This window comes from Lissotriton helveticus, chromosome 12 (genome assembly GCF_964261635.1).
Source record: "Lissotriton helveticus chromosome 12, aLisHel1.1, whole genome shotgun sequence".
Classification (NCBI taxonomy): Eukaryota; Metazoa; Chordata; class Amphibia; order Caudata; family Salamandridae; genus Lissotriton; species Lissotriton helveticus.
The window spans coordinates 568,822,053-568,842,831 of NC_136073.1; the positions used below are offsets into that span (position 1 = coordinate 568,822,053).

The window sequence follows — 20,779 nt, forward strand, 5'->3', positions numbered from 1 at the left end:
ATGTCGTCCTCCCTCCTCCCCAGAAGCCTTTGGTTGTTGCAGATGCCTTATTTCTTTTACTTTCTACTTATTTTCTTGCATGGTCATTTTAATGCATTTTTCGTGCTCCATCTCCATCCTACTGGCCTTGTGGTAAAACGATCTATGCCCATGCACATTACCAGTCATAGGAAGAGCCACTATACTTTGTGGCTCGAAAGACAAAGAAGAAAAACTTGTTGTACATGTCCAAGCCCAACACTAGATAGCAGGAGTATGCGTGTAGGAAGGTGGATACCTGACTATGGTTACCCTAGATTTTTTGCCTTGTGTTTAGCTGGTTTTCGACTTAGTTGGCCTGGGATCCTGCTAATCAGGGCCCCAGGCTATCTGCTCTCTCTTAAAATGGACTCCATGCACCCTAGGTGCATAACCAAATTGGTACTGGACACCTTATCAGACCCTGTACAGTGCACTATAGGTTCCCAGGGCATAGGTGCATCCAAGGCCTACCAGGGGCTGAAGCATGGCTTTTGCCACCCCTGGCTGGTACTTAAATTGACACAACTGGCTGTTCACACAGCTGGGGCAAGGTGGTGTAATCACCCCTTGCTTAGATATAGTATACCTATGTCTAAACCTATATCTGGACACATATATACCTATAAGTCACTCCTATGGCAGGCCTTAACAATCCTGGAGGCAGAGTGCTTGGTTTTATGTGAGATGGTGCTCTAGCATGAGCTGAGCCTGTCTGCAGCTTTCGGAACCATTTCCTTATAGCTGTTCTAGTGATACTGCCATACCATATACTCTTAAGTGCATTATAATCCTCGCGGTTAATGCAAACTTTGGTTTGGATTTATCAAAACATGTTGTGTTTGGTGTCATACATTTTGGAATACTACCCCCTCGCCAGTTCTGGCGACGGGGGTAGCATTCCACCCTTCTAGAGGAAGAAGACATGTTACTTTACTGAAAACGCGGTTAATCCTAACCAGAGCCCCAGCATCACAAAATGGATGCTGCTGCCACAGACACATGTCTGACCTCCTGCTGCTGACCGAAACTTGGCAGAGGACGCCTGGACAAAGTTTCCTGTCACAGGGAGGTGTCACACCACCCCAGACAGGATATAGTGGATTGTAGCAGGGAGGGTTGAATGAAACTAGACACTGCCTGGGGCGCACAAGGTGTCCCTGGGCAGATTCCAGTCAAACCGGTTCTGGGGCCATCCTGCCCCAGTCCTGGCGCGAAACTGGACAAAGGGAAAGGGGTGTAACTACCCCCTTCCTGGGTCCCACCCATAGGAGGGACCTAGCAGGTAATCCAGCCTCCAGATTTGTAATATAGGTGGGAGCAGTGCCAATGCACATCAGATTATCCTGACTGAAACTTATTAAACGAAACTCTGGACCCTTCGACATCCCACTCCTCGTGGAAGACTGAAGAATCTCCCTTGTGGTCAAGGAGTGACCACCCTGTGCAAACAGGCACCATCCAGCACCACGACGTTTGCTTTGTTGCAGTTCCTGCCGGAACTCGAGCGACAGAGATCGACAAGAGCCAGCTTTCCTGACTTCCAACAGCCCGATCCACAGTCCATGCAGAGCTGGGACCCGTGGAGGCGACCTGAAGCGTGGGAGCGGCCATCTTGAATAAACAACGAAGCGCTGATTGTGCAGCACCCGAAGCTCCCTCGAAGCTGTGCATTGGAGTCTGAGAAGCTCCAGCCCCGAGCAGCTTGTGCATCGAAGCTCACCCCTCCATACTCGACGAGTGCTGCGTGGGGCCCTTTTGCATTTTCCTGCTTGACGCGTTGGTCCGGTCGCTTGCCCCTTGGCTAGTGGCCCCAGAACCGACGAACCTACGAATTTGAACAGCTGATCTGGTTGCTCCAGATTGGCACTAGCTCCCCTGAAAAGGAGCACCCGCTCAGACCTTGCTGGTCCGAGTGTTAAGCCTTCTTCTAATCCTGCGTGGGTTGCCTTTGCCAAGGCTTGTTGACTCCGATCCGGAAGCCGACACCGCCGACAGCGAGACTCTTCGTGGGACAGCTCGTGATCCACTCCAGGACATCCTCGGTGCCCCAGAGTCCACGTGGCAGCGGAGACCAGGCACCCGACAACGACCTGACTGCGCCCGACATTGCCTGGTTCCTTCCTGGTTCCTTCCTGGTCACTGGCTAGTGACCCAGACTCTGTCCCCTCTGCTTTCAGGTACCCTTCAACTTCGATCCACCCTTGGATCGCACCGGACACTTCTCTTCTGGACGCCTGCGGCATCTTCATCCTCAGGCACCATCGAACTGCGTGACAAAACCCGACACAGGTTGGCACCTGTGCACCCGCGTCCTGTGGGTGAGGTAACTTACTAGCGCCGGTGTTCCTACACTGGTACACACCTCTAGTGCCTAAGTCTAAAGTTTGGTAGTCCTAGTCCAGTCGGAAGACTCCTTTTGCAATAACATTGTAACTTTTACGCACCATTGACTTTACATTGGTGAAAGCCGTGCTTCCCGCACTGCTCCCAAATCCCGCGGGCTACTCCCGCCCTAACTGCTGTTAGTGCCCCGTAGTCCAAGCGATTCACAAGGCCCTAGGCCTTACCCCAGATCGATTTAGTGATTGTTATACCACTTTTTTGATATATGGTTTGAGTGGCCACCGGCCTCATCCAAAACGTGCAACTTGTCTATGTTTAACTGTGGCTTTATTTAAACGCTTGTGCTTCATTGCTCATAAAGAGTAGTGGGGATTATTCTAAGAATAAATACATATATTTTGATAATATATAACTTGTGTGGTGTCCTTTCATTTGGTATTACAGGATTGCATATGGTAAAACAGCTGGCTTCACATGTCCTTTGGAGTTAAGCCTTTACGGCTGCGTAGTCCATGCTACCCCTAGGATAGCTTGTCTATAAGGTTGACTTACAACCACCACCATAAGAGATTGTTTGGACTGATACAAGGTGCCCACAGAACTGCGGACATCATATACCAGGCCAACTTCTCACATTGGTGAGCAGCGGTACGGATTTGAGCTTGCTGTTTTACCTTTACAATCTTTTTATCAAATTGAAAGATCACATTAAGTACCATAGGTACATATAAATAAAAGCTTAGCATATTTAAGTTCTACTGAACTTAGTGGTTGTAGGTAGAAGAGCTTAGCACACCCTGACTACAACTCACTAGTAAGGGACAGTAGGAAAACACTAAGTGTAGGTAGGTGCATCACTTACACCACACTAGAGTCATGTCCGGCACAGGTGAACCTACAGGGTCTCTACCTGTGAGGGTTGACCCTCCACAGGCAACCTCCAGCTATGACAAATTCAGCTACAAAGACTTGAGTGCCTTGTGCACTGCAAGGAAGCTGAGAAAGGGTCACAACCCTACCATTCCTATAATGATAGCCATCCTAGAAAAGGATGACCTTGAGAAAGCTAGAGTAGCTCCCTCAGGATCAGGAACAGGAGTGAATCCCCCAGACACCAGACACTGAGAACACCTCCCCAGAAGTAGAAAATGAGGAGGTAGACCCTGAATCAGAAGGTGAAGTCAGATCATGGTCAAGGGGATACCCAGGTACCAGTTGGGAGGCTTAGCCAAGCCAACTTGGACCTACATGGAAATGGAGAGGGCCAGCCCCTCCCCAGAGTACATAAAAGGATTCTCCCAGGCAATAGGAGAGAGAGAAGCCCTTCCAGGGATTCTCACATTTCTAGTGCCTCAAGGGAATCACAGAGAGGAATGACTTCCCCTCAAAGAAGAGAGCATAAAGCCAGGATGAGAGCAGTGAATCTCCAGATAGAGAGAGAGGAATTAGCCCTGGCCAAAGCTAGACTTGCTCTTGCAAGAGAGCAGAGATTGAGTGGGGAGACTCCCACTGGTGGCAGCATTATCCCAAGAGATAAAGACAGGTCCTATGATCATAGAACAATCAACAACAATGGCCTTCCCTATAGTTCTATGGGATATATATCCCTAGATCACTTGTTACACTTTTACTGTTAAACAAACCCAGGGTCATCTGCACCCTTCAAGCCTGCTGCGCTGCTAGCGGTCGCGTAACTGTCCTACCGTGTATATAAAATCGCGCGTGCGTGTTAGTATATGTCTCCCAGTCGGTGCCAACTGCTTCCCCCACCCTCTAACTGTGAAAAAAAGGGGGAGGGGAGGTTGACAGAGCCTCACGGGAGCAACACCCGGGGGGGGAAGTTACAGACTGGTACTCGCCTGAATCCCCACTTATCATCATCAGCGTCTGTCAACCCAAACAGAAAGGGGATAAACGGTGTGCAAAGAAATCAAAAACCAAATGTGTAACAAAGTTTAGAGTGACCCTTATGAGATTAAAAAGAGCTGTGCTAAACTGGCAACTGTATCTTTATTCTTTGCTGTTCGCGCGCTCTAATAAAAACCAAAAACCGACATGTTTCATCACCATTCCTACTTTACCGGTGATTTCTTCAGGGTTTTGTTCGGGTCAGCGTATGAATTGCACCTCTGGATTCTCCATGTATTGTACCTATATGGGGCGGGAACACAAACACACACACAATGTTCTCGCTGTGTCACTCCATCTCCATTGTAAAATGTTAAAAGTAAGTCAACTTAGGAGCTGATGATGTCACTCGAAAGTCTTGATGACTGTCTTCATACTTTACCAGGTGGCCTCTCTTTTCCAGCCTACCGGCCCCCGTAGAAGAATCTGTGTTTAGGGAACCCCCCTAACACGTTAGCGGGTCCCGTGTACCGCCAGGAGGTCGGTATCTATGAAGGAGAAAGCGTAGCCATGACCTGTATGCAAATCATATTTATCTATTTGTCCTAGGTCCTAACAGTGTTTTCGCTTATTAAATTGGTACTTCGCCGTCTATGGTTATAGCCTAAGTGTTTCATGCTCCTGCTCTAGTGGTTAAATTCAGGAGACCCTGACCCCATTGCTGATGTAATCCAATGTGGCCGAGCTTAGATTCAGAGGGTTCTATGGTTAGACTGGTTAGCGCGCGGCCCTCAATACAGGTAGTATACCAATGTATTATCTTGGTTCACCCCGCTCTGGTTAGTCCTCCCGCCCTCATTTTCTCCTTACCGATAAGGTTTCGTGGTGTGGCTTCCGCTCACCCTTCGTGTGTCTGGACATTGTCGTGGGCTGGGCTAAATATCACGGTTGTGGTCAGGTGGTCGCTACGCTACGGTAGCGTGTATGTAAAGCATGCCGGTTTATGCTGTAAATGCGGCCGCCATCTTAGAGCGGAAAATATATATTCCGTGGCCGTTCTACTTCATGTTCTCTATTCACCTTAACGTATAAGCTCGAAGTGTGCACGGCTGTCCTAGTAGTACGTTGTCACATTGGACCCAACAAAGTGACTATGTCCCTTAATAAGATTTAATAGTTTCTGATCATGTTTGTATTCAGTGGACTCCTACGCGCTGGCAGGCGTACTATTCAATTATTGGTGTGTCAGATGGTGTTCATAGGGCCCCTCGGTATTATTACAGCCGGAGGTTTTAATGGCCTTAGGCACATCTACTATGCTGACATCATGGCTTTGCCCACCTACGTGCATCAGCTCTGACACATGGACCGTCAACTATTGTACCCGAATACGTAATCTGGCAAAAAGAGAGTGGACAGTCAGATTAACACCCTCTACAATAATGACAAACGGTTCCACTCAATAATTTCGTTACGGCCTCGCTGATCTGTTCCCTCTTCATATATCCAACGGGCCTCTTTCCTGAGTAGCCTATTGCCCATGTTATACTGATCACCCTTAACACTTTCTATTACCACCCAACGTACGTCCCTGGGTTGATGTTTCATGTCACTAAAGTGTTGCACCAGTTTGGTCGTCAGTTTTGCTGTTTTTAAAGTGCTGAGATGTTCTTGGATTCTGGTTTTTACTTTTCTTGTTGTTAGACCAATATAGTGTAGTTCACATGGGTACGTAAGTCTATAGATAACATTACGTGTGTTACAGTTACTGAATTTATTCCGATGCCAGGTACTCCCATTCGTCCTGACTATCGTGCCAGTTTTCCTTGTGAGAGCACATATGTTGCAACTCCCACAAGGATAGTGACCAGATGGAACTGTGGATTCAGTCGGTGTGGGTTGTGCACGTGAGTGGACCAGTCGGTCCCTCAAGCTAGATGATCGCTTGAATGCAAAACGTGGTTGTGGCATTCGCATCGAGCTGGTGCTCAGTAAATGCCAGTGTTTCCGAATTATTTGACGGATTTTGGTGGAGTGGGGGCCAAAGGTGGTGACTACTGGAATGCAGTCATTATGTCCTTTTGGCCTCCGGTCCAAGAGGGCTTCTCTGGGGGTATTAAGTGCCCGCTTCTTGGCTTGTTTAACAATTCTTTGCGGATAAGCCCTAGCGACAAGTTTGTCCGTCAGGTCCTCAGTCTGTTGTAAGAAGGTTTGCACTGTGGAGCAATTCCTGCGATACCTCATAAATTGCCCAACTGGCAAGTTGTCCCTAAGGGCCCTCAGATGGAACGATTCGTAATGCAATAATGAGTTCTTATCCGTGGGCTTTTGATGGACTGTGGTGATGAGGCCGTTCTCTCTCGCCTCTATGTCCAGGTCTAAGTATGTCGCCTTTTTGCGGTCCACTGTCCATGTGAATTTGAGGCATCGATCCAGATTATTGAGCCAAGTCAAGAATTGATTTAGTCGCTCAGCGGATCCTCTCCAGATGCATAGAATGTCATCTATGTATCTCTTCCAGAGGACAATATTCCCCTGGAAGAGATTAGATTCATGGTAGATATATTGGGTTTCAAAATGCCCCACGTATATGCAGGCCAGGCTCGGGGCAAATGTGGCCCCCATCGAGGTCCCCGATATCTGCAGATAAAGTTGTTCTTTGTAGGAAAAGAAGTTCCTTGTCTATACTATTTCAATGCATTGCAACACAAACGTCCTAGCTGTGTCATAGAACCACTCGCATTCCTCCAGGGAGCGGGCTGCTGCCACCAGCGTCGCTTCCTGGGGTATGTTTGTGTAAAGTGACTCTGTCAATGGTCACTATGAATTGCTCGGCCGGATCATACGTTACTGTCTAACTGTCTGAGGATGTCAGTTGTGTCCTGCACAAGAGGGTTGTGTAACCACGCATTCTCGTAAAAAGAAATCGGAGAATTGTGACAAAGGCTCAAGTAAGGAATTAATACCTGAGACTGTCGGCCGACCAGGCGGGGGCCGTTGGGCCTTATGAATTTTGGGCACAATGTAGAAAGATGGTACCCTCGGGGTCGGATTTATCAGGAATTCAGCTTCCTTATGATCATAGAAACCTGAGTAAGATTGTGCCCCCCTACAAAGATGGGGATGATATACACAAATGGACAACTGCTCTTGAGAGGGCCTGCATGGTACAGCAGGTCCCTGAGGATCAGTGGGCAGCAATCTTGTGGCTCTCCTTTTCTGAGAAAGGGAGAGATAAGCTCCTCACTGTTAGAGCTGAGGATGCTAAAAATTACACTGTCCTGAAGAGTGCTCTTATTGATGGGTTTGGCTTAACCACTGAACAATACAGGTTGTTGTTCAGAGACACCCAAAAAGCTCAGACTCAGGACTGGACTGATTTTGTAGATTGTGCTACTAAGGCTCTGGAAGGTTGGCTACATGGCAGCAAAGTACATGACTATACAGGATTGTATAATTTGATTGAGGGAGCAGATCCTCTCAGAACCAGCTTTTACACCAGCACCTGGTGGACTCAGATCTGACCTCTCCACAAGAATTGGGTAAGAGGGCAGACAAATGGGTCAGAACCAGGATTAGGCCTAAGAATCAGGGTAATGACCAAAAGAAGGATACTTCCAAGACTCAAGAGAAGGGTGGGGATAAATCTAAAGACCCGTCTCCCACAGGGCCCCAAAACTCCAAGGATGGGGGTGGGTCCCAAAACAACTCCTTTACCCAGAAGAAACCTTACTGCCATGACTGTAAACAGCCTGGCCACTGGAAAACAGACAGCTGTTGTCCAAGAAATAGCAATAAAGAAAATATCCCTCCAAGTAAGGCTCCAACACCTCCTGTTACTGTCAGCAGTAATCCCCCAGGTGGTGGGAGCACCACCAAGAATTTGGGTGGGTTTACTTTTGGAGCTGAGGTGGATTCTGGCCTAACCAGGTCCCCTAGTCCAGATACTCTTGTCTATGAAAATGGCATGGGGTTTGCCAACTTCACTGATTGCCCAAACACTTTGAGCAAATATAGACAGGAGCCCATCATCAATGGTCAAACGGTTGAAGCCCACAGATACACAGGGGCTAGTATCACCATGGTGATTGAGAATCTAGTCCCCTCAAGGCAACTTTTACCTGGTGCCACATATCAGGTGACAAACATTGATGGAGTTCAGAAAAATCATCCCATGGCAGTAGTAAATCTCAGCTGGGAAGGTGTCACTGGCCCAAAGAGTGGCAGTGTCATCAAACTTGCCTGTAGATTGTCTACTTGGGAATGATTTAGAAATCTCAGCCTGGGCTGAGGTGGAACAAGAAACCCATTCTAAAATGGTAAATCTCCATGGAAAGGTAAGTGGGGCTGTAATGGCTACAGCCCCAATCCAAGATGTCCTTCCTGAAAAGGTTGGTAGGGCTGTGCAAGACTCGGCCCCATCTTCAGCTAAATCCCTTCCTGAAAAGGTTAGCAAAGCTGTTATGGTAACAGCCCATACCCAAACTGAGTCCCTTCCTGAAAAGGTTGGTGGGGCTGTGATGGCCACAGCCCAAACTCAAACTGATTCCTGTGTTGTGAAGCCTGAAACTATGGATCACTCCACACAGAGAGCATTGAGGAGGAAGAGAAATCTCCCTCCCACCAGACTTTAGGAAAGGATCAGCCTCCTCAGGGAACTGATCTTACCCCTTGTGAAGGAACTGCCCCAGAGGTAGTCAGGCCTAGCCTGGCAGAGCCCCTGATGTCAGTGGACCCTTCCAAGGTGGGACCCAATCTGGAGCAGGTAACCTGCCCCTCTCTACCCTGCCTCAGTCAGCCCAGGGCTACAGAGGTCAAGGAGGTCAGGAAGCCCCAAAGGGCCCCCTATCAAATAAAGCACCCCCATCAGCAGATTAGGGGCACCAAAACTAGCAGCCCTAGCAAGGTGAAAAAGTTAAAAACTCCTGAGGGATCCCCCTTACCACTAGTTAGGGACCTCCCACAAATGGAAACTGTTTGGCACAGCCAAACGTGGGACCTAAGGGCCCCAAACCTGACCTGTCCCTCCAGTAAGCCAACAAAAGGGACCCAGCCTCCAGCTGTAGGCAGCCAGAGGTTGACCCTGAGAGCACAGTGCAACTCAGTCAAGGAAAGAAAGGCACACATGGTGGAAGAGGATTGGAGGAAGCTGAGCCCTACATTAGTGGAGCCTCACTTCAGTACTCCATCTCAACACCAGCCTTTAACTTTGCCAAAACACACCAAAGGTAGTAATTCCCTATGGTGGAGACCCTCTGATACCCCTAGGGTGAGGGATTGCTTAGTGGACCATGAGACAGGGGGTAACCATGCTAGTGCAGGTACTTCCTTATATGGCCACTTAGGCAATATAAGCTTACCTGGTCAAGGATAGCCTTATCTCCTTTCGTTTGGGGGGGGGGGGGCTATGTAGGAAGGTGGATACCTGACTATGGTTACCCTAGATTCTTTGCCTTGTGTTTAGCTGGTTTTCGACTTAGTTGGCCTGTGATCCTGCTAATCAGGGCCCCAGGCTATCTGCTCTCTTAAAATGGACTCCATGCACCCTAGGTGCATAACCAAATTGGTACTGGACACCTTATCAGACCCTGTACAGTGCACAATAGGTGCATCCAAGGCCTACCAGGGGCTGAAGCATGGCTCTTGCCACCCCTGGCTGGTACTTCAATCGACACAACTGGCTGTTCACACAGCTGGGGCAAGGTGGTGTAATCACCCCTTGCTTAGATATAGTATACCTATGTCTAAACCTATATCTGGACACATATATATACCTATAAGTCACTCCTATGGCAGGCCTTAACAATCCTGGAGGCAGAGTGCTTGGTTTTATGTGAGATGGTGCTCTAGCATGAGCTGAGCCTGTCTGCAGCTTTCGGAACCATTTCCTTATAGCTGTTCTAGTGATACTGCCATACCATATACTCAAGTGCATTATAATCCTCGCGGTTAATGCTAACTTTGGTTTGGCTTTATCAAAACATGTCGTGTTTGTTGTCATACATTTTGGAATACTACCCCCTCGCCAGTTCTGGCGACGGGGGTAGCATTCCACCCTTCTAGAGGGAGAAGACATGTTACTTTACTGAAAACGCGGTTAATCCTAACCAGAGCCCCAGCATCATAAAATGGATGCTGCTGCCACAGACACATGTCTGACCTCCTGCTGCTGACCGAAACTTGGCAGAGGACACCTGGACAAAGAGTTTCCTGTCACAGGGAGGTGTCACACCACCCCAGACAGGAGATAGTGGATTGTAGCAGGGAGGGTTGAATGAAACTAGACACTGCCTGGGGCGCACAAGGTGTCCCTGGGCAGATTCCAGTCAAACCGGTTCTGGGGCCATCCTGCCCCAGTCCTGGCGCGAAACTGGACAAAGGGAAAGGGGTGTAACCACCCCCTTCCTGGGTCCCACCCATAGGAGGGACCTAGCAGGTAATCCAGCCTCCAGATTTGGAATATAGGTGGGAGCAGTGCCAATGCACATCAGATTATCCTGACAAACTTATGAAACAAAACTCTCTTGTGGTCAAGGAGTGACCACCCTGTGCAAACAGGCACCATCCAGCACCTCGACGTTTGCTTTGTTGCAGTTGCCGCCGGAACTCGAGCGACAGAGATCGACAAGAGCCAGCTTTCCTGACTTCCAACAGCCCGATCCACAGTCCATGCAGAGCTGGGACCCGTGGAGGTGACCTGAAGCGTGGGAGCGGCCATCTTGAATAAACAACGAAGCGCTGACCGTGCAGCACCCGAAGCTCCCTCGAAGCTGTGCATTGGAGTCTGAGAAGCTCCAGCCCCGAGCAGCTTGTGCACCGAAGCTCACCCCTCCATACTCGACGAGTGCTGCGTGGGGCCCTTTTGCATTTTCCTGCTCGACGCGTTGGTCCGGTCGCTTGCCCCTTGGCTAGTGGCCCCAGAACCGACGAATCTACGAATTTGAACAGCTGATCTGGTTGCTCCAGATTGGCACTAGCTCCCCTGAAAAGGAGCACCCGCTCAGACCTTGCTGGTCCGAGTGTTAAGCCTTCTTCGAATCCTGCGTGGTTTGCCTTTGCCAAGGCTTGTTGACTCCGATCCGGAAGCTGACACCGCCGACAGCGAGAGCCTTCGTGGGACAGCTCGTGATCCACTCCAGGACATCCTCGGTGCCCCAGAGTCCACGTGGCAGCGGAGACAAGGCACCCGACAACGACCTGACTGCGCCCGACATTGCCTGGTTCCTTCCTGGTCACTGGCTAGTGACCCAGACTCTGTCCCCTCTGCTTTCAGGTACCCTTCAACTTCGATCCACCCTTGGATCGCACCGGACACTTCTCTTCTGGACGCCTGCAGCATCTTCATCCTCAGGCACCATCGAACTGCGTGATGAAACCCGACACAGGTTGGCACCTGTGCACCCACGTCCTGTGGGTGAGGTAACTTACTAGCACCGGTGTTCCCACACTGGTACACACCTCTAGTGCCTAAGTCTAAAGTTTGGTAGTCCCAGTCCAGTCGGAAGACTCCTTTTGCAATAACATTGTAACTTTTACGCACCATTGACTTTACATTGGTGAAAGCCGTGCTTCCCGCACTGCTCCCGAATCCCGCGGGCTACTCCCGCCCTAACTGCTGTTAGTGCCCCGTAGTCCAAGCGATTCACAAGGCCCTAAGCCTTACCCCAGATCGATTAGTGATTGGTATACCACTTTTTTGATATATGGTTTGAGTGGCCACCGGCCTCATCCAAAACGTGCAACTTGTCTATGTTTAACTGTGCTTTTATTTAAACGCTTGTGCTTCATTGCTCATAAAGAGTAGTGGGGATTATTCTAAGAATAAATACATATATTTTGATAATATATAACTTGTGTGGTGTCCTTTCATTTGGTATTACAGGATTGCATATGGTAAAACAGCTGGCTTCACATGTCCTTTGGAGTTAAGCCTTTAAGGCCGCTTAGTCCATGCTACCCCTAGGATAGCTTGTCTATAAGGTTGACTTTACAACCACCACCATAAGGGATTGTTTGGACTGATACAAGGTGCCCACAGAACTGTGGACATCATATACCAGGCCAACTTCTCACAATGCGGAGCATTGGAATCTACAACACTACAAGTTGCAAACAAATGCTTACAGGGTAACATTTTCCTTTCTTGCACAGTGCTGCCATGGAGTCTATTTATAGGAAGGTTTGGGAAAGTGGGAATTTCTTATGCACTCTGCTTCAGTTTTAAACCACATTGACCATGTTACACTGCAGGCTAAATGGTCTAAATCTCTTAACATTAGCGCCTCTATATATGGTGTCTAAGTACCTAAACGAGTGGAGCATTGGTGTATATCTTATGACCCTCACGTTGAAAAAGTCTATTTTGAATGGCTTACTGTCGGTTGCTTCCCCACATCTCTCAGCCTTGTAACTCTTGCATGCAAATGCAATTTCGCTCGACTTGGTCACAGATGCACTCTAACTTCAATCCTTGGTTTGTTAATGTAGGGGGCAACTGCTTTTTATTAGTGTTTACCTGCCTGTAGTCAAAGTCCTGTTGTATACAAGGCCAATACTTGTAGTGGGGCTTTGGTGCAGCCTCTGTTTCTAATTGGTTGGCTTTCTTGTCATTCTTATTTGCTTTCTTCTTATTCAGTGTGTTTGTCCCTCCTCTGAATCCTACCTTGGCTTACATCAGGGCATTACTTATTTTTTTTCTTTTTCTTTGGTCATTTCATAAAAATGCATGTATGGTGTTGCTCTCTTCCCGCTGTGCTGCTTCCCCCTTCTCGGTCTCCCATGTTCTGTGTTGCCGCCCATCCCTCACGGCTCATCCATAAAAGCACAGAAAGACATGTTTTTGTTGAGGTTTGATTAAAGAATAGAAAACCTTTTTTTAATATGTATTTCTTTTTTTCTTCAGTGTCCCAAATGTAGCATGAAAGGCAGGTTTTGGCACTCAAAGGCAGCATTTATTGCACTGGTGTGGGGTGCTTCTCCGCGCACTCAGCTGGCGTTTGAGGCTGAATCTGTCCCAACTGAAAATGAGGTGTCTCTTCTCCTGGAGGCCCATTCATGTGCTCTCTGGGCTGCTGCAAAGCTTCAGATGGCTGAAGCATTTGTTTCAGCTCCAAATCCTGTGTGAAGTATATTTTGTTCAGTAAAGAAACTTCGTTATTGTAGCATTTTGAGATACCTTGAGGTTTTCTTTTCCATTGTTTTGACACTTTTTTTATTCTTTTTTTTTTTTTTTTTACGATATTGAACAGAAAAGCATTTGTAAGGCCAATAGGTTGGCACTTGCATTATAAAAGTGGGGCCTATTGGTTTTGCCAATGCTTGTTTTGCGAAGCATAGAAGCATTAACACAACTGCAAAACTCACCGTTTTGATCATTCAGTATACACTGTTAAAATGATAAACCTTTCTACACTTTAAAGACCATTTGTAGCTAATTTTGACTATGCTGATGTGCCATAAAATGTTCAGGGAGGGCACTATATAGCCATGTTTGAATTGTGCTTATTTTCAATGTTGTTTTTATTTATTTACTGTTCCCAAGGAGAGAGCTATGCTGAATGGCGTTTGCTATCTGTATGGTAATGGAAGTATAGTATTAAAGTTAAGTTAGAGATAAATACTTGCAGACCAATCCATGATCAGCAATAAGCAGTTCATCAGTTTGCACTGTGGTCTAGTGCAATATCAGTGGAGATTTTGTGTCCTAGGTGGACATTTCATTGACTCTTATCTGTTCTAGGATTGCCTAATTAGGTCAGATTTACCACATAGCTAATTCTACTGCACCCTCAAAGCTGACCGAATTACAGGGGCTTGTTTCTGTATGTCCATGGTTCTGTCGCTGTGATTGACAAATGGTTTGTGTATTAATGGAGAAGGCAGTTCACATCTGGCAGATATTGGTTTGGGTGTCTTCATATTCCCTGCTCCCATGTTCGATTCTACTTCTAGCGTTGTATTTGTATTTGGTTGACTTCCACCTGGAACCAGCGGAATGTTTATAGAACAATGTTCACATGATCTTCTTCTTTCTGTCAGTGAACCGCTTGCTGCTTGATGTTTGTATGTTTTAGTATCCTTTTAGAAAGCTCTTTGTAGACTGTACTGTGGTCTTTGAGGGAATGGTCAACTCTGGTTTATGGATGGATCATGGTTTTATCTGCAATGAGTAGATTTTTTTTTGCTGGGGATAATAAATGCGTTAAATAATAAAATAATGTTATATAAATTGTAAGTCCATAGGAAAAGAGATTAAATATCCTTTTTTGCTGTGTGATGCAACCTCATTTTATAAATTAGAAGAACTTTATGGACTCCTCGTTGGCAGAAATTGATTGTCGCAAAGGACAAACCTTTCTCTAACCAGTCACTCGAAACCTATGTTGACTTTACTCGCATGGATTGCAAAGCCTAAGGCACTTGTTCAGTTTAACTTGCATGTTCACGTCTGGTATGTTTTGAGTTTGTTAATAAAAAATAGTTCTACATGCATCCCATTTAGGAGGTTAGCTATTATGCAGAAATTTCAGATTTTGGTCTAGCAGTCATGGGCCAACCGTGACGAATGATGTAGATCCTTTTGCTGATAATGTCTCTTGCAGGAGACCACCTGGTCCCTTTTGACCGATTTTCAGAAGTCCCAGCAGCTGCTTGGTAATCTACTGGACTTATCTGGGGCAGGGTGATCAGCCTTGTTTGCCAAGACTGCTATTTTTTCCGATTATTAGGAAGTATCCTTTGAGTGCTTTAAGCAGAACTCCAGGTTGATGTGGTTTTTCGATCCATTTCCCAGGCCTCCCATGTGACTTCATCTGGTATGCAAGGGTGCTGGGTTTACTCTGAGGTCTAAGGAAATGAGGTTAGCTAGGCTTTTACTAGTACCAGCCCCTTGAGGGAATTGAACTATAGAAGACTGTCTATTAGAGAGGATTCTGCCATGAAGCAGGCCTATCTACCTCGGTCAGTGATGATACACGAGTACACTGTTCAAATCTGAGAATCCCAAAAAATTGTATTGACTTACTGCGATTTGAATGTGCAAAGGATTTGTGTTTGTTTTGTTCCTTATTGTAAAGATTGAGGTGCACATACGTGACCCTCACAGCTACGCATAATGTAGATAAGCAGCTGGAAACTAAAGGGGGATAAGTGTTCTGGCATTCTCCTTCCTATCAACACTTGCTTCAAAACTGCCATAGTTACGTATGTAGCATTATTATATGTCACTTACTTCCAATCTGTCTGGTCACAGTGATCATGTGCTCCGGAGTATCTGACTTTCTACCCCTTCTTTTTTACAGGAACGGATGCCCTTGGCTGTGGTTGGCAGCAATGCTGTGATCGAGGTGAACGGTAAAAAGGTTCGAGGCCGGCAGTACCCCTGGGGTGTTGCAGAAGGTAAGGGGCTCGGGGTTGGTATTTGGACCTAGTCTTAGGCAGTGAGGGACGTCCGTATATTCCTCTTCAGTGGAGGCTTGATTGCAAAGACGCGAAGCGTTTGGCATGTCAAGGTTTGATAATCTCCATATTGTAAATATGACCTGATTTACCTTAATTAATGGCTCTCTGACTGAAAAGTAAGTGCTTTGTTGTATTTTGTTTTTGTATTGAGTGTGTTAAAATTAAGTTGAACTGTTTATTCTTTTTCTTTCTTTTTAATCTGTGGGCTATTTTCTTACTTTGTAACACTGTAGAGTTTCTTCCACTGTGCTGGTTTACTCTTTTACATAGTCTTTATTGTTCATGGTCCTCTTCTCATTAGTCTATTTCTTGCTCTCCACTTTACCCCCGTTCTTTTCTTGCTCCTGCACACTATGCTGCATGTGTTCCTCCTCTTCCCATGAGGCCCATTGTTGTACTCCTCCGTGTCCATGTGTTTTTTTTTTTAATTTTGTGTCGACAAGACTAATTGTTCCATCCGCTTACAATACCATGTCTAGATTTCTGTATACTGGTCAGGTGATTTCACCCCGCCCCTTCTTTTCGATATATTCTCTGTTTGGGGACTGTTGTAATGTATTTCTGTTCGTCACTGCCCGCTAACTGTAAAACCTTTTGTGTTTGATCTCTTTTAGTTGAGAACGGCGAGCATTGCGACTTCACCATTCTGCGGAACATGTTGATCAGGTGAGCATGAAGGTGGATAAGAAAGTTGCTGGTTTATTGGTGCTAGAATATAGATTACCTCAAACCTCCTGTGCTTATTCCATTCATAGTTTCGTCTTCCACCTTGAATGTCCCTCTGATTTTGCTCCCTTTTCATGCGGAAGTCTTTTGCGAAATACTCATTCTCCTAGGGGAACAGGAATCCATTTCCTTGCAGAAATATCATGCAGCTAGCTCCCTTATAGAAATTACTGGCACAAAGGTCCTAATTTAATGTTTGGCAGTATTTACTGTGACCATCGGGGTGACAGATGACATTACCTCGGCCACCCTGATAGACAGAGGACTGCCATATTTAGAGATTCCTGCCATCCCATGGTTGATCTATAATTTCAGAGAACCACCGTTGTACTTTTTTTGTTTTTGTTTCCCATCTGGCACCTCTGACCAGATGGTCTAAACCATGGCTCACATCCTACCCTGACCCCACAGAAACCTGCTTTAGTCCTGCATTCCTTTTCTAGCAGATGGCAGTCTATTGTATAGCTGATACAATCTTTTCTCGTTGAAACCATGTAGAATAGAGCCTTTTTTGTTCATACTTTCCCATCTCAGTTACTTTGAGATCTCCAGCCAAAGGTAATATACACTGGTAATCAAACACTATTTAACAAGTTTGGTGTATGTGAGGGAGTTGGTGTCACTAACCTGACAGTCTATCTTTCTTTTGTCTAGGACCCACATGCAAGACCTGAAGGATGTCACCAACAATGTTCACTATGAAAACTATCGAAGCAAGAAGCTAACGGCAGTCACCTGCAACGGTGTGGAGAGCACCAGATCTAAGGGACAACTCACCAAGTATGAATCCCTGTACTGTTGAATTGGGCAGTGTTGTAAGTTGAAAGGTGGGGATGCTGGATGTTGCAGGGATTACTCGAAGGATTACTCCTCCAGTGTAGATGGTTTTGAGGCTGTACCTGAATAGTTAATCAAGTAGTAACAATGGGAATGCTTTGGAAGGGCACTACACTTTTCCCAGTAAATTCCAGAGGAGTGTAAGAGTCCAGAACATTTGACCGCTACCGTTGATCTGGAGGGGTTTGGGACAGTGTTGATGTCTTTGTTGCTTGATGATAGAGTGGCAGGTTGGAGTGTCTACAAAGCTGACTTATTTTTAAGCTATAGACCAGACTATTTACCAGATGTGGACTGGGGAGGCAGGACATTTGGGATTCAGGCTGAACATTCTGCCTGCGAAAGTAGTTGGAATACCGACTCAACAGCATTGTTGTGACCTGAGTAGTAGAGCTATATCACGTTCTCCATTACATTATCCTTTTCACTGAGGTAGTGGGGACATCAATTCCATTTTTTAAGTCTGTGCTATCTTGAGACATTCTGATGACTCCCATTATAAAGTATGTTTGCAATAAATCACTGAATAGGAACCTGGTGTCAGGCCTTTTGGAGGATGAGCATGAAAATGGGCTATTTTTTCCATTAATTCTTGTCAAATAATTTTACCATGAGTTTACCCAAAAATCTGTCAATACCGTATGTCTTTTTTCAGAATACTTGGTACCCTCCATGTCTGTTCCGTTTGCAATGCACTTTGGTGTTCACTAGTGGTCGATCTCACAGATCATATCATCGACCATGCACTTGGAGCGAGTCTTGAGATTTAGTGGTTGGCACATAGATCTTCGTTCACTAATATTTTAATGACACTGAATTATAGCTCATCACAGGATTCAGTGCACTCGCCTTTTGCTAGTATTCTGCCCTAAAACTATTTTTGAAATCCAAATTAAAGGATGCTTTTCAAGAGGTGTACAGTATTAACCTGATATATTCTTTGTGTCTTATATTATTGAAAAAATAGTCATGCTGCAAGCGGAAATCTCTATCCGTTGGCACCTACTTAATTAAAAAAATATACAATTAATGGGGAACTTTTCTTTAAAAACTAGAGTTCCAACCAAAAATAATAAAGGTGCATAGCAGAATTCTCAATGAAAAAGGTTCTCTGTTACTTTAAACATAAGAAGAAGCTGTCCCTGGGTTGCTGGTATGCTCAGCACCAGGAAAATCATTCTGCTGTTATTTCCAGTCTGTAAAGGCAGGATGTCTGGACTTAGCATTTTCATTTAAACTCACTTCTGTGCAGTATCCTATTTGATTTTTTAGCAACTGCTGACTTTCTTCAAGCTTTAGTGTGCTCTGCACCAAAACGATACGATAGCTTCTGAGGGCCAGGCTCCTTCTTGCAAGCAGTGTACATGGTTTGAAGCTATGAGAGTCTAAACAAACTAGCATTGCAGGTACCCTTTACTTGCCAATATTCTATCACTTTGAAGCCCTGGCATAGCCACTGTCAACTTAGACTTTTGGCAGGTTTACTGTGGAGAAGCGGAACTGGAAGAAACCTAGTGCCACTGCAAGGACTACGAGAGCATGCTAATCTCTCTCATATTGCCAGTCATATCCAAGGCTGCAGAGAGACTTTCCTGTTTCCTGTGGGCACTGCACATCACACGGTCATGTCCTAGTTCAGAAATGCTTTAAACTCCAGTTGTAAATGTGGAATCTTTCTGATTGTCACAGTTGTAGCTAGACACTGTAACTCAATCATATCCTTCTTCCAGAAAAGCTTCATCATAGAATGAGGAATGTGCAGTTTTCACTTCCCTCCAAGTAAAGACCCCATTCGTATAGTGGAGGAGGCGAATGTACATGTTTATATCTGAAAGAGACACGTTAGTATTAGATTCCTTACCTTGGAATATCCCCAGGCGTCAGACTGGATCCGGAATTTTTTGCGTAGCAGTACCCTTGGCGTCGGTAGGCGTCGTCTACGGCTCCGCGTCCGTGTCTGCGCCGTGATGACATCGTCGGAGTACTTAGACGACGCCTCCGCGTGCTGACGTCAGTTCTTCTTTTTTTCCGCGCCAGCAAGCGCAGATCTGGAAAAAGCAGTAACCCGTAGTCAATTTTTGACTAACTTTTTGGATCATTTTTGATCATTTCTCGAAGTCTTTCGACTCCGATCGGTGCCGTAGGGATGCCCGGCTTTAAGCACTGCGAGGATTGCGACCGCATGATGTCGGTCACGGATCCTCACCACCTGTGCCTAACTTGTCTAGGCGTCGACCACAAGGCCTGCTCAGACTGCCGGACCCTCTCTTCGAAAGCCAGGCGGGAGCGGTCCCCCAGGCGACTCGAACTCCAGCAGTCGGTCCTGCGCCGCAAGAGGTCTCGGTCCCACGGGAGGTCGAGAAACAGGTCGCGGGCTCGGAGCCACCACAGTTCCGAGAGTAGGCCGCACTCCTCCGGGTCGATGTCGTCTTCAGGTAAGAAGCACAAGAAGTCCAAGCGGCGTCATCGCTCTTCGGACTCCCCCGACGCTCGTGCAATGCGGCCGGGGATTCGGGTGACACCACCCACGCGGCTCCGTCGGAGTCGCGGGCGCTGCGTCCTGCTCCACACCCTCCGGTCCCTGGGCAAGACGCGACGCCAGAGGAGATCGAGCGCTTCCTCATGGCCATGAGGAAATTCTCTCCTCCGGGCTCCGCGGTGCCTTCGGGCCCAGCGGACCCCTCTGGGGCCTCAAGCGGGTCGGGGGCTTCGGCCCGATGCCGCCGAGGCCTTCGGGCCCAGCGCCGCAGGGCCCCGCAATCCCGCCGCCGCCGGTGCCTTCCGGCCCGGCGCCGCAGGGTTCAGCGGCCCCGGCGCCGCGGGACCCCGCTAGACCTTCTTCGGGATCTGGATCGTCGCCCGTGGACCTTACGACCTCCCCGGCATCGGACCATCAGGTGTCTCCTCCGGCACCGTCCTCGGGCGGCGCCGTCCCCGATACCTCCTTCGTTCCTGTTTCGATGTCTGGACGGCCCCGATGGGCGCCGCTCCAGACGTCGTTTGGGGAGTTTCACTTCTATGAACAGGCCCCATTGATTGAGAACCCTGAGTATCAGGAGATGGGTGATGAAGGGGATTGGGAGGGGTCTGAGGACCCTCTGACCCGAGAGTGTCAGTCTCATGAGGACTGGGCAGGAGACCTTGGGGAGGCCAGTGGCCTGGACACCTCTCCAGACAGTGGTTTTGTCTCCCCTCCTATCGTGGCTTCGGAGGAGGGGGCAACCTACAGTGTGGTGTTGATGAGGGCTGCCAAGGCCTTGGGCCTTGAGCTCCCTGTCGTGGTTGTGAGGACTAATCTCCTCACTGAGGTCCTTAAACCACAGTCAAGCCTGGCCGAGCCTCTGCTGCCCTTTAATGAGGCCTTGACCGACGTTCTTCTGGGCACTTGGTCCAAGCCCGCTACGGGTTCGCCCGTAGATAGGAACGTGGCCAGACGCCACCGCCCAGCCCCGGGCGACCCATGTTTCCTGTCCACCCACCCCACCCCCGAGAGCCTGGTCATCCAGGCCTCCAATTCCCAGACCGCGTTCCTGTCGGCTCCGCC

The 20,779-nt window shown here is 47.5% G+C and overlaps 1 protein-coding gene across 1 annotated transcript in view; it reads left to right on the top strand.

The window, feature by feature from the left end:
- LOC144798814 (septin-7-like) overlaps positions 1 to 20,779 on the top strand; it is a 240,577-nt gene that overhangs the window by 210,489 nt on the left and 9,309 nt on the right. Inside the window, exons 8-10 of the mRNA XM_078669860.1 lie at positions 15,513 to 15,609; positions 16,287 to 16,338; positions 17,053 to 17,178. Coding sequence (XP_078525986.1) covers positions 15,513 to 15,609; positions 16,287 to 16,338; positions 17,053 to 17,178 — 275 coding nt within the window. The remainder of the gene's footprint in view (positions 1 to 15,512; positions 15,610 to 16,286; positions 16,339 to 17,052; positions 17,179 to 20,779) is intronic.